We start from the raw sequence: 13939 nt of genomic DNA on the forward strand, positions 1-13939 counted from the left end.
GCTGTGGTGCTTGTCAGTGGGTGTTCTGGGGACGCAGGGCAAGTGCCACTCAGCCTAAAGTTGGAGGAATGTCCGTCTGAACCAGGGGGAGACCTCACAGCCCCCAAATAGTGGGGACAAGCTGCAGGGCTGCGGGAGAGAAAGGAGCTATTTTTAATAAGGGCAGGAGGTTTGCAATTAGAGACCATCTGCAGGACACACAGGCATGCTCAGGAGGCAGCTCTTCTCCATGGCTGGACTGCTGGCATCACGTGAGGACAGTGCACAGAAGCAGGTGTTGGGAGAGTAGTGGGGGGGGGGCCGGGGGGGTGAGGCCGGCTTCCCAGAGCTGGTTCTGGAGCTGAGGCAGGAAGGCGGCTGCAGTTCCCCAGCAGAAACAGCAAGCAGCAAACCCGCGGTGGGAGGGCGGGAGTGGAGAAGGGCAAGGCAAAGACGGCAGGAAGGAGGTGGGCGAGGGGCTGGCCAGGCCAGTGGGTCCACTCTAAGCTTCCCGGGACTGAGGCCAAGGGCGAGGGGAGCCCGAATGGATGTTGAGCCAGAGACAGGTGCTTGGAAGATGCTCCTGGGCAAGCTGGAGGACAGACTGGAGGCGAGGAGGTCAGAAGGAGCCCCTGCTACGGAGCAGAGGGTTCAGAGAGAAACTGAACGTGGGACATCGCCTAGATTCCGGGCCTCTCGTGACTGATGAGGGTGGGTCCCTGGAGCCAGTTAGAGAGGGGACACTGCCTGCTTAGAAGAGGCTGTTTATAGACCGGGCTGCATGTGACAATGCCGTGCTCAGGGGCGCCCTCTCCAGGGTGTTCCCTCTCCAGTGGCCCAAGAGCTCTCCCTGCTGTCCATCTACTCCCTCCCGACTCCTGGGGGCTCAGGAGGAACTTCAGCAAGGACTGTCCAGTCTGTCCACCCGGGCAGGAGAGACCAGGGCCGGACTGGGTCCGCGTGCTTCAGGGAATCTCTTCCACCGATGGGGAAGTCCAGCGCCCTCCCGCAGGGCGTGGGAAAACGCTGTCTCGTTTTTTTTTTTGCTAAGGGCCCCCCGAAGGGTCAGATGATCTCCGTTTTCATCTCGCCTTCCACCTTCTTCTTCTGCTTCTCCATCACTGCCTCCAGCTCTGACACCTTCTCTTTGTCCTGGAGAAAGGGGTGGAAATCAGGTCCTTGGCGTCCCAGCACTCCGTGCCTCCCCCCCCGCCGGGCCCAGTCGCAGCCCGGGCTAGGCTCACCTCCAGCAGCGCACGCTGCACCTTTAGCAGGCTGTACACGCGCGCCCCCTCCTCAGGGCTCACCGCCCGCAACTCTTCTTTTTCCAACGAGAAAAGCTGCGCGCCGGACAGTAAGCCCAGCGCGGTCACGGTCCTGAGCGAGGGCGGCGAGGCGCGGTCAGGCCTTTCAGCCAATCACAATCCAGCCCCTCCAGCCCCGCCTCCCCACAAGAGTAGCCTTCTAGCTCCACCGGGGCCAGCACTGCCGAAGTCCCCACCCACCAACCACAGCGCGCCCTCTGGGGCGAGGCTTCCCTGGGAATTCCAACCGCAGCCTGGGAAACAGGCTAACTGCAGCTGGTCGTTCGGCCATCCCACCAGATCTCGCCAAGGGCCACCCCTGCTCCCCAAGTTCGCACGCTCCCCGCCGGGCCCAGCAGGCCGGACCCCACTCACCCCGAACTGAAGCCTTTGGCTTGCAGCCAGGCGCGGACTTTGCCGGCGTCTGAGTCCCGGCTGAGCTGCGGCTCCTGCGCGCGGGGACCCGGGGCTGCTCGGCCCGGGCTCGCGCGGCCCTGGGCGAGGCGCGCTTGCAGCTCCTCGTTGACACTCAGCATCTGGGAGAATTTCTCTGCAGGAGGGATACTGGGACTCAGCGAGAGGGCTGCTGGGCCGCATCTGGCCTTCTAGGGTCCCCAGGGTGGGTGGAGAGTCCCTTTGCTCTTAGTCTCGGTTTCCCTACCAGGAAAGCCACGCCTAGATCTGCTCCCGGGAGGGGCGCTCCCAGGAGGGGATGCCCCACCACTCACCCTTCTCACTGGGGTCCAAGTTGTTGAGGCTGTCGCAGCTGTCCCAGTGGGGCCTACCCGGAGCAGGAGCCGGGGCTGGAGGGGGAGGGGGAGTGCTGTGCTCCTAGAGGATGAGAGGAGGTACCCGAGTCAGGGAGGAGACTCAGAGTCCCCGCCTTTCCCCTCTGGAGACACACGTGTGAACCTCATCACCTCATCCACCAGTACCCTTGACACCCAGTTCCTCCCTCCCAGGACCCAGAATCCAGCCCCAGCTTCTCCTCCAGGGAGACCCAAGTCTGCTCCAACTCACCAGGCTTCGGGCAGGGCTTTGGCTGTGGTCCCTCTGGGGTCCTCGGTGGGGTGTCAGGATATTATAGGGCACATATCCCTCTTGGCCCTGTTGGTCCCTCACCTTCCACCACTTGCGCCTGTCATCCAGGACCTGGGTGGGTGTGAGGAGGAGTTTATGGGTCTGGGTCTGCAGCTCCTGCTGGCCTGGCCCTGCAGATCCCCACACCTCTCACCTCCAGCACATCCTGCTGCTTGACGGACAGCTCACTGCTGTTGCGGGCCTGGAAGTCATAATTACACAGGACCCACTTTCCTGCTGGCTCCGGCTCCTGCTGGGGCTCAGCTTGCAGCTCTGGTTCTTGGTGACTGAGGAGAGTTGGAAGGGTTGGAGATCAGGAGGCAGCCAGCCCTGCTGGTCTGCGCAGTAAGGTGCTGGTGTGAGCTGGGTTAGAGCCAAGCAGGGGTCGCAGCAGGGCCAGGTTAATAATGTTAATGGAGATCTGAAATGGGGATAATGACTCAAATATATTGTGCTCCTTTTCTTGCCTGGCTGTGAGCATATGGTGTGGGTATATCATCTCTCACCATATAGGTGAGAACAGCCAGGCTCAGAACACATGGTTAGGAACAGCTGCTATTTATTGAGCATCCATAGGTACTGGGTATCCATAGGTATCATGATAGCTCATGAGCAGTAAAAACGATTGCAAACACTTACATAGCCCCACGTGCAACATACTGTGCAAAGTCTGTTACAGATAAAGCTGATTGATCCTCCTGACCACCTTGGTAGAACCATGAATCTGGACCTCCCTGGGTTCCTTCCTTCCCCAGGGACCTCATTATCTCTGCTTTTACAGGTGAGGAGGCTGAGGCACAGTGATGTAAAGGTTAGGGAGCAAGAGAGATAAGGCTGAGCCGAGCATGGTGGTGCACGCCTGTAATCCCAGCAGCTCCGCCCGCAGGCTGAGGCAGGAGGATCATGAGTTCAAAGCCAGCCTCAGTAAGAGTGAGGCACTAAGCAAATCAGTAAGACCCTGTCTCTAAATAAATTGCAAAATAGGGCTGGGGATGGGGCTCAATGGTCGAATGCCCCTGAGTTCAATCCCCAGTACCCCCCCACCATCTGACCCCAGGCAGTCAGCCTTGGTAACTGTCCGCTGTGTGTGCAGTGGGCCTGAATGGAGCTGGGCTAGCCTTGGGCTCTTTGCCAGCTGATATATCACAGACTTCACCCTTCCACGGAGGGCTGATCATTTTTCCTTACAAAGAACTCGAGGCTGAGAAGGTAAGGGAAGAGCTGGAGGTGCTGAGTTCAAGATTTAGAAGCATGGTGGGGGAGGAGGGCAACTGCGACACCAGGCAGCTGGGGACAGGTTGGATATGACCCCTAGTGAGAGGGACCTCAACCCGGATCAGGCCTACCTGTGCAGGGAAGAGGGGGGGTCTTCTGGGCCGCGGCACCCCCTGTGTGGGGCTGGCGGCTCCCAGCATGCTGTCCCTGCTGAGACCCTCTGCCCTGGCCCTCACCCAGACCCCCGTCATCTTGAGCCTCACCGCCCTCTCATCCACGTGGTTTCCTCCAGTCTGCCCAGTACTTGCCCAAAGACCTTCGAGTTCTGGTCTTTCCTCCCCTGGGACCCAAGACTCTGAGACCCCAGAGTTTTGTAGAACCATGACTTTGGACCCCTACTTCTTTAATTCCCAAGGATCCAGAGTCCAGGTCTCAAGCTTCAATCTCCTCACGTTTTAGCCCCCCCCCCACCGAATCTCTAAGTCTACACCTCCAGGACTTGACTATTAATTTAAGACTTTTGGGAAACCCAAGGTCCAATCCCCCTGTCTTTGTCTCTGCCTGAGACCCAGAGATACCACCACTTCCTGACTTCCCCAGAAACTTCCCTAGAGCCCCTGAAGCCCCACCTGGCTCCCCCCCAAGCACCAGACCTGAGTTCTTCCAAACCCGTATGTCTAATCCCCAGCCTCTTCCCTCTAATACCCAGGGCCCTGTCCTCTAGAAACCCAGACATGAACGCTCCCCAGGCCCGGGAGAGCCCAACTGCGTTTTCCTGGCCTTTTGAGGACCCAGGGGCCTAACCTCTTGGACATACCCATTCCCAGCCCCTTCCTCCCTTAGCCCCAGGACTCTGGGCCTCCCTCTTCCCTGGGACCCACCCCAACCCTCCCTGCTGCCCCACCCCGTCCCAGCCCCATCTTGTCACCACCTCACCCACCTGCGAAGAGCCAGGAAGACAAGGAAAAAGAAAAGGGGGCGGGGTCAGCGCTGGGAACCCCGGGCCGCACCCCTTCGGGACCCCCTTTCCCAGGCCCGGAGCGGACACTCACCCATTGACAGCAAGCTGGGGAGCGCTTTGCTGCAGGAAGTAAGAGAGCCGGGTCAGGGGGGGCGCGGAGTTCCCAACCGGGTCCGCCCGCTGCCTGGCTCCGCGGGCAGCCCCAGTCTTACCTGCCGGCGCCGCCTCTCGTGCTGCAGCTGTTTCTCCACTGGGTCCTCCCAAGCGCGGCCCTGAGGGTCAGTGGCTGGGGGCTCCCAGCCATTGTAGAACTCGGGGCTGTATGGGGGTCCCTCCTCCAGGGGCAGCTCCAGCCTGCGACCAGGAAAGGGCCGGTGGCTCAGGTAATCTCGGTCCGCTGGGACTTAGTGTCATCGACCTCCTAACTTCCCCTCCCCTGAGCCTCGCTCTGTCGTGAGGACTCTAACCCCACCCCGTCTCTAAGTGACTTCAAATATGTTTCTAAACACGTTGATCCCACTCTAAGGCTCCGTCGGCTCCTCTCACCTCTGGTTCCAACCCGAAACCTCTAGCTACTTTCATCCTGCCCTTTGACCCAAGCTGGGTCTCAGGCTCTGCCCCTACCCCTAATACCCCAGGACTAGACTTCATCCACGCTTCAAATCTGTGGGCCTCACCTCCCTTAAGTCCCGCCTCCCCGTGTAGTCCCTCCCCATCACCTAAGCCCCGCCCTCGCCTTGTGTTATTCCTCTAAATCCTCCTTTTGTTCCAACCCAGTAGTCTGGCTAGAGCTTAAACCTCTCCTGCACTCTAATTTTTTAGCTTTTTCTCCAATCGGATGTAGCATTTGCCCTAAGTGCGGGCCCTCATTAACCTCTTTACCCTCCTGTTTGAGCCCCATCTCCAACCCTCTCTGGCCCCCCTTCTTCCCAGTCCCCACGACCTCTGCCCTCCAGCCCTGCACCAACCCCGGGCGGGTCCACGAGTCCCCCAGCGAGGTCCAGAGAGCGTTTTCACCGGGAGTCACACTGTCCCGAAGCAGCGCCACCGCCTCGGATGTCAGATGCGGCCGCCTCACACTGCTGGCGAACTCAGGGCCCCCAGACGTGTTCACAATCTGCAGGACGCAGGAGTGGGCATGCCATCCACCCCTCTGAGTCCAACCCGACTCCTCCTGCTGGGGGCCTGCGGCCTTGGGAGCAGCCTCACCATCTGCAGGGGTCCGAACAGAAAGTGCAGCAGCTCTGGGGAGGAGGGGTTGGCGATGTTCCCGCGCAGCCGGGCCTGGGGGAGGAGGGCCGTTGGCATTAGAGCATGGGCGAGTCAGGGTCTCTGTCCCCTGGCCCCGAGAAGCCCAGGGGCGGACGCGTCCTCACCAGCAGGCTGAAGGCGTACTTGATTTTCTGAAGCACGTCGGTGTACTCGGCCTCCGAGGGCGGCTTGGCCCTCAGCGTCAGCAGGCCCTCTGTGGGTGCGGACAGGCGCGGGGTTGAGGGCACAGGGACAGACACCAGCGGGTACCGTGAGAAGTGGACCAGGCCGGAGGCAGAGGGAGCCCCCGCGGGAGATAGTCCCACCCGGCGGGCGGGCGCCCCTTACCCCCGGCCGCCCGGCGCCGCGTCCTGCGGCCGCGTTCGCGGTGCTCCAGCACACGGGCGGCCTCTGCCGACTTCTGAAGCCTCGATACAAAGGTCTCCACGTCGTCGAAAATGTGGTTCAGGATGTCCTGCGGGAGGAGGAGGGAGCCGCGTGGGCTCCTGGATCCCAGACGTTCACCCGGGCGGAGGCGCTCTAGCCCTGCGCCTGGACACGCATCAGGCCAGGCCAGTTCCCGACCGAAACCGCAGGTGGCCGCTCCAGCATTCTGGTCACCTCCAAGAACCCAGCTCCCCACCTCCACAGCCAGCCTCCTGGATCCCAGACGTTTCCCCAGCCCCCACCCCAGGAGTTTGATTGACGTCTGGGCCCCCAGTCTGCGGGCTGGTGGGAGCCACTCACCACTTCTCTCTCGGCCTGCAAACCTGCCAGCTCAGGACCGCGGGGGCCCAGGTCTGGCGAGGCCGGGTCAGCGACGCAGGCGGTGCGCTCCGGGGCCGGCCTTGCCGTGGCCTCCACCTCCGGAATAGGCTCCACCCGGGGTCGCCCTTGGCCCGCGGCTGGCTCCGCAGTGCCCATCACCGCGCGGACCGACGGGCGGCGCTGCAGGGGCGGGGTCTCGGCGGCGGGCGAGGGGCCGCGCTGCAGCTCCTCTTGCGTGGCCCTGCGGAAGGAGAAGGGGAAACTGAGGCTGGACCAACCGAAGGGACGGGGGCGGTGGAGTCGAGGACATTGAGGCCGCAAGGAGTCCAACCCAGGCTTGGCATCTCATAGGGAGACAGCTGACAGGCGGAGCGAAACGGGCGGGAAAGGCGAAAGCAGAACCCTGGAGAGGGCCCTGGGAGGCCCGCGCAGGGCCTGACCAGGGTTTGCTAGACTCCATTCAACCCTCGTTCTGCTCCTTGTTGGTAGCAGCTCATTTCTTGGATGAGGAAACAGGCCCAGAAAGGGGACATCCGCTCCCCAGAGAACCCAGCCCTCCCTCCGGTGCTTCTAGTCCAGCTCGCTCACCTGAGCGCTGCTGCCCGGCGCTCCCCGCGGCCTGAGCGGTAATTGTGCAGAGCCCCTTGGATGTCCTCTCGCATCAGCTCGGCCTGTCAATCATGCTGTCAGGCTATGCCTCCCCACGCCCCAGCCGCTGCCCTCCCAGGTCTCGCCATGGACTTTAATTGCTCAGCCCTGGTCCCCGCTGCAGTCGCTCACGCCTGTGGACCCACGCACGTCCACGCCTGGACTCGAATTCTCGCCCAAAGTCTGTCCCTGCCCTCGTCCACGACCCAGCCGTGGAGACCAGTCCGGCTCTTCGTCCTGGACCACATCGCCCAGCATCCTCCTTCTGGCTACTCCCCAGACCCTCTGAATACGTGAGCCCTCAGCCTCACTCTCCATCTCACGCTCTGGTCCGGTCTTGGTCCAGAAATCAACCTGTCTGCAAACACCACTCCCTCCCAGGGCCTCGGGCTCAGGTCACGCCCCGCTTCCCGGGACCCCTGCCCCACCTTTGCTCCAGGCCCCGCCCCATCACCTAGAGACCCCGCCCATTTCTGCCTCGACTGGGACTCACCCCCAGGCGCAGGCCCTGGAAGAAGTGCACGTCTGGCTGCGCCCGCTCGGGCTCCTGACACACCAGGAGCAGCAGCGAGCGGCTCCGGCCCCGTGGCACCACCGCGTCGCAGCGCACGATGGCGCCCAGTGGGTAAGACTCCAGCTCTTCCTGTGAGGGGGGACGGCGGGGTACACTGAGGCCCTGGTAGATAATACTATCAACTGGTGACATCAGTGCCCAGTTGGTGCCGGAGCTGGCTCAAGAGGTAACGGGATTAGGGATAACAACCCCATTTAATAGGGATGGCCAGAAAAGGGGCGGGGCCTTGCGCCTCAGTTCCCAGAGGAGGGACATGTGGGAGCCCAGATTCACACTCAGACCCTGAAGCCCCAGGGGCAAGCTTTCCGTGTCTCCGCAGGCTCGGCCCCTCCACTTTCCCCACCCATGTGCCCCCTGGCACCTTGGAGACTGGGTCCAGCAGGGTGACGCGGTCAGGGGACACTCGAAGTAGCATCTCCTGTGCCCAGACACGGCCCTGGCTGTCCATGACGGCCAGCTTCCTGGAGGCATCCTCCACGGTGTGCACGCCATCCTCCTCGCCCAGGCAGAACGTCACCAGGTGCTGGCACCCCACAAAGAGCCAGCTGAGTCCCGGAATGAGGTCGGGTGGGCGGAGCCCGCGGGAGCCACCCTGCCAGCCTGAGGCTAACCACTCCTCCGGGAAGCCTTCCCGGAGCGCCTGCGCCCCAGTGGCTCGCCACCCAGCCACCCAGAGCCGCGGCGCCTCTTTCCTCGGAGGCTAGCACCGGGGGCTGTCTTCTCCCCAAGTCGGAGGGACAGCGAGTCCCTGTAAAGGCCTCCTCTGGTGTCCCTCCCATTAGAGCCCTGGCACTCCGGACTCTGGCGCCATCTACCCTCTCTCATCCACATTGCGGCTCGTAGTCCCTGAGTCCAGCACAAGAGCTGGTCACAGGTAAAGTCAGCAGATCTGATGGAGCTGAGGCCCATGACTAACTAATGTCTGAGGCCACTGCAGAAAGCCCACTTTGTGGGTGACTAGAGGACTTTTTCCTGCTGGATGACCCTGCTCTTTGACTGCCCTATCTGTATAGTCACATTTTCCCCAGAAGAGCCCTGTGCAAACAGACCCCAGACTCACATTGACAGGGTACTGGGAAACATCAGCCATCACCACGGTGGAGTAGTGCTTTCTCTGCTCTGCGGGGAGGGGAGGCGCCAGGATGGGAGCCCAGCCCCCTCCTCAGACCCAGAGGTCTGGGCCCCCAGTCCTCCTCTCCCAGGAACTCTAGTTCTTTTTGACCCCACACTCACCGTAGATAGACTTGGCACTCGGCTTGGGGGCAGCTTCTGGGCTGGTGAAGAAAAGTGGGGTGAGAGGGACTGTGGGAGTTGGGAGGAGATTCTGGAAGAATGGCAGGCAGGGCAGCAAGGACTTCATTGTGGGGGCAATGGGGAGCCATGGTGGGTATTAGGCAGGGAAGGGCAGGACCAAGGTTGGTTTTAAGAAGTCAGGTAGGTGGTAGTGGGCCGGGACAGGGAGTGTAGTCTCTGGGGTCATGAAGACCTGGGTTCCAGTCCTCTGTGCTACTTCCTTGCCCTAGATCCTGGGCAGGGACTGGTCTCTCCTGCCTCAGTTCCCTTGTGTAGGAGAGCATCCACCTGCAGGGCTCTGGGAAGGTGCAGTCAGGGAGGCAGGGGAGGAGGTGCAGCTCAGTCACCATGACATCCGTGTTACAGTGATGCAAGGGACTTTGGGACACAGTAGTTGCTCAATACGTGGGAATGATACAACCACACAAGCAGCACCTGCAGCAGACACAGGCCTCCCTGTCACCCCAACAGTCAGGCTCCTCCCAGGGCCCTGCTGCTCCATTTCCTCCCGGCCCAGCCCCTCTCCAAGTCACTGCCACAGGAATGCCAACTGGGGCAGGGGGCCAGGGGGACGGAGAGACCCATGTCCTGCTCCCTGCTGCCGGTCAGCCGCCAGTGTGATACCCCGAGCTGCAGAGCTCGCTACTTCTCATGGCCGGGACGTCCCCTGGCTGTCCCTGCTCACTGCAGGAGGCTCAAGGGTGCAACCTGTGTGGGACAAGATCCTGAGAGGCAGCGGCAGTCCCCGGAGGGTCCTGCAAGGGGTCACTCTGTCAGCGTCACTCTGTCAGTCCTCAACACTGTCCGCTTCACAGAGAGGGGCTGGGCTCAAGTGGGCGAAGTCCCTCTGCAGGTCACCCACGGCTGAGCATGGACACGGCTGTCTGTGCCTGGCCAGGGCTGGACACAGAGGGATGTGGCTCTGGCTTTCCCCTGAGTCTGGCCCGGCTGCTGCAGAAGGGCCCGCAGCTGTGGCAGGTGTGGAGGGTTGGGGTCCGGGGGACACTTACCCAGGGGTGCTCATGGTGCTGGAGGGGGGAGCTGCAGCCGCCTGGAGGCACCTGGGAGCCCACAGAGACGTAAGCCTCCTGACCAGCCCAGCCTCCTCCCTCAGACCCAGGGCACAGGCCCAGCCTCCTCCCTCAGACCCAGGGGTCCAGGCCCAGCCTCCTCCCTCAGACCCAGGGTCCATGCCCAGCCTCCTCCCTCAGACCCAGGGCACAGGCCCAGCCTCCTCCCTCAGACCCAGGGGTCCAGGCCCAGACTCCTCCCTCAGACCCAGGGCACAGGCCCAGCCTCCTCCCTCAGACCCAGGGGTCCAGGCCCAGCCTCCTCCCTCAGACCCAGGGGTCCAGGCCCAGCCTCCTCCCTCAGACCCAGGGGTCCAGGCCCAGACTCCTCCCTCAGACCCAGGGTACAGGCCCAGCCTCCTCCCTCAGACCCAGGGGTCCAGGCCCAGCCTCCTCCCTCAGACCCAGGGCACAGGCCCAGCCTCCTCCCTCAGACTCAGGGGTCCAGGCCCAGCCTCCTCCCTAGGACCCAGGGGTCTAGGCCAGCCTCCTCCCTCAGACCCAGGGTCCAAGCCCAGCCTCCTCCCTAGGAACCAGGGGTCCAGGCCCAGCCTCCTCCCTAGGAACCAGGGTCCAGTTCCAGCCTCCTCCCTCAGACCTAGGGTCCAGGACCATCCTCCTCCCTCAGACCCAGGGTCCAGGCCCAGCCTCCTCCCTAGGAACCAGGGTCCAGTTCCAGCCTCCTCCCTCAGACTCAGGGTCCAGGCCCAGCCTCCTCCCTCAGACCCAGGGTCCAGCCCCAGCCCTTCTCCCTCAGACCCAGGGTCTCAGACCCAGGGTCCAGGCCCAGCCTCCTCCCTCAGACCCAGGGCACAGGCCCAGCCTCCTCCCTCAGACCCAGGGGTCCAGGCCCAGCCTCCTCCCTCAGACCCAGGGCACAGGCCCAGCCTCCTCCCTAGGACCCAGGGTCTAGTTCCAGCCTCCTCCCTCAGACCCAGGGTCCAGGCCCAGCCTCCTCCCTAGGAACCAGGGTCCAGTTCCAGCCTCCTCCCTCACACCCAGGGTCCAGGCCCAGCCTCCTCCCTAGGAACCAGGGTCCAGTTCCAGCCTCCTCCCTCAGACCCAGGGTCCAGGCCCAGCCTCCTCCCTCAGACCCAGGGTCCAGCCCCAGCCCTTCTCCCTCAGACCCAGGGTCTCAGACCCAGGGTCCAGGCCCAGCCTCCTCCCTCAGACCCAGGGTCCAGGACCAGCCTCCTCCCTCAGACCCAGGGGTCCAGGCCCAGCCTCCTCCCTCAGACCCAGGGTCCAGGCCCAGCTCTGCAGGGCTCAGGCCTCCCTACCTGCTCGGTCAGGCTCTGCCGTGCTCTGAGCCCTCAGCCTCTCTCCCTTCCAGTCTCAGGCCCCACCTCCTGCTCCCTCCCTGGCCTTCCGCCTCTGCATACCTGAGCTGCTCACCTGGCACTGCCCGCTGAGGTGGCCTGGGCGGGGCTGCAGACTGTCCCGGGAGGGGGCTGGGATGGCCTGGGGAAGCCCGGAGACTGTGCCCATTGTAGCAGCACAACAGTGACCTCAACAATCACAACCAGCGTCCAGTTCCTGGCTGTTCTTCAGAGCTCCGCTTCCTTAGCAGTCCACCTGGCCCTGGAGGATGCTGGCCCCAGGGAGGGCAGCAGCTTGTGGCACTGCCGGCCAGGGGGTCAGAGGGCAGGGGGGCAAGGGAGTGCCCAGGGCCACGGTCTCACGGCCCTGTCGCTGGCCCAGATGCCTCCTGTCTGTCCCCCCTGGGCCCTCACCCCACCACCCTGCCCTCTTTCTTTGGAAATTTCCCTCAATAACCCTCATGTGACATGTGACGAGGATCTTAAGAGTTAGGTCATTAAGTGCCCTTGTGCCCAACAGGCTCCAGGTACGTCCCTGGAACCTGTGGGTCTCAGGCCTAAGAGCTGAGCCTGGACCCCACGCCTGGCCACGCCAACCTCACTTGTCCCCAGCACCCGGGACGGGGTACCCTCGGGAGCTGAGGAAGCAGCCTGGAGGGAAGGGACGCAGCAGGGCACACTCCCACCCTCAGACCTGCCCCAGCGCTGCCCGGTGACTGTGGGGTCAGGGAGGGACAGCCTCTGTGGCGTGCAGTGCTCCTTCACCCAGCACACCTGGACTCCGGGGTCTGCGCTGGTGATGCGGGAAACCACAAAGCTCCTGTTGCCCCCAGTCGACGGCGAGGAAAGAACCCAGAGAGACCCAATGCGGGGCGGGTGTAAGTGCGGGTGAGGCCCTGGTCCTGGCTGCGCCTGCTGCTCGGTGACGTCGGAGCCAGCAGCTCCTGTCTCAGGACATGATGGACAGGGGTGTGCCATCCCACTGCGTGCTCTGCCGCTGCGTGGGGAGGCCGAGGCACGCAGAGGCGAGTGGTCTGTCCCTGTCACAGCTGGCGCGTGGAGCAGGGGCTGACCCCGCCACACCCGTGGGACCTGCATGCTTTGGTGCTACCTGGGCTGCCTCTCTGCGACCCGACCCGGGCAAGCTGCGTCACCGCTCTGCGCCTCAGTCCCCACTGCAGAGTGGGATTGCCACCAGCGAGGACGGGATGAGAGTCCCCAGAGCTCTCAGCACTGTCCTGGCAGAGGGCGGCGGCCATGGGGACCACGGCCTTTCTTCCCTCCTGTGCTGTAAGGGGGCACAAAGGGCCATCAGAGGCGCCCAGCAGGCTGCACCCAAGGGTGAGTTTGACAGCCGAGGGGGCCCAGAGGGTGGGAGCGCTCCAGACCCTGCCTCTGCCTGAGCAAAGGAGGGAGGTCCGACTCTGTCCCCAGGGTGGGGGGTGTGCAGCAGAGCCAGCAGGGTCAGGTCTCCTGTCACACGTGTGCCCTGAATGCCTTCTGAGCTCCGTCCTGTCAGGGGTGGGGCTCTAGGAGAGGAGAATCACCCACCTCTCACTCCACACACAGAGGAGACCACATGGACTCAGGGTGGACGCTGCGGTCCCCCAGGGTCACAGAGGCCCTGGGCTGTGACATAAAGGCAGGATTAGCTGAGCCTGCCCCCTTTTCCATGTGCAGATGGAGAAAGTGTCTCTTGGGGTCCTTGGTATGAGCCAGGGCTCTGGTCTGAGGGAGGAGGGACCATGGGGCTAGCTCCTCTGCAGGGGGGCAGCAGAGGAGGCCCCGGGCCCCCTGGACCCATGGGTGGCCAGCTCTCTGGAGCAGCCTGTGAGAGCGAAACCTGAGACTCCGCCCTCACCAGGCCAGAAGCCTCCTCCCCCTTCTGTGGCCGCAGAAGTGGCCCCTCCCTCCTCCAAACCACGGGGTGTGGTTCTGAAATACCAGGGTCCCCACCTTTGAGCAGTCTGTCTGACGGAGGAGGTGTGACTCTGTGCTGGAGACCCCCAGGGGTCTGTGCCCTCAGAGTTCCCTTCTAGCCTCTGCGGCCTCCGTCCTGAGGATGCACAGTGCGGGTCTGCGTTTGGCTCCTTCCCAAGGTGGTGCCTGTCACAGGGAGCTGGATTGGTGTCCGCTGGGTGTCCTGTCTGAACCCACCCTCTCTTCCACTAGCCCACCTACACCCCACCGTCTCAGAGACGCTTGGCTTTGCTGAGGAGTCCGCAGCAAATGGCGGGGTGGCTGTTGTGGGGGGCTGTGCAGCATGGGGGCTGGGCCTCCGGAGGCGCGGGCTCACCCTGTGTGTACATCCAACAGTCATTCAATGCGCAGCTCCCACACCTAAGTGTCTCACCATCTGTCCTCAAAAAGAAAGTCTTATTGAGGAGATGGACCCTGCTGACATTGGCAGTCATGATTCATGGTGATGCGTGCAGTCATAGAGAGGTTCCAGGCACTGTGTGTCCCCAGAGGAAGCC

General features: G+C 63.0%; 1 protein-coding gene across 1 annotated transcript; it reads right to left on the minus strand.

Moving 5' to 3' along the window:
• Positions 1-524: 524 nt before the first annotated feature.
• On the minus strand, positions 525-11631 carry EPS8L1 (EPS8 signaling adaptor L1; the record flags this gene model as incomplete). The annotated part of the gene is given in 21 exon segments (XM_081274092.1): positions 525-1131; positions 1224-1356; positions 1659-1833; positions 2012-2114; positions 2304-2435; positions 2518-2650; positions 4631-4659; positions 4752-4893; positions 5508-5656; positions 5749-5823; positions 5916-6004; positions 6139-6265; positions 6538-6799; positions 7147-7229; positions 7700-7849; positions 8142-8303; positions 8841-8899; positions 9014-9054; positions 10084-10113; positions 10115-10134; positions 11539-11631. Coding segments are annotated over 21 exon segments (2274 nt in total). The 3' UTR covers positions 525-1044.
• Between the last annotated feature and the right edge of the window lie 2308 nt (positions 11632-13939).

Source organism: Spermophilus citellus, assembly GCF_964194105.1.
Source record: "Spermophilus citellus genome assembly, chromosome: 18".
NCBI lineage: Eukaryota > Metazoa > Chordata > Mammalia > Rodentia > Sciuridae > Spermophilus > Spermophilus citellus.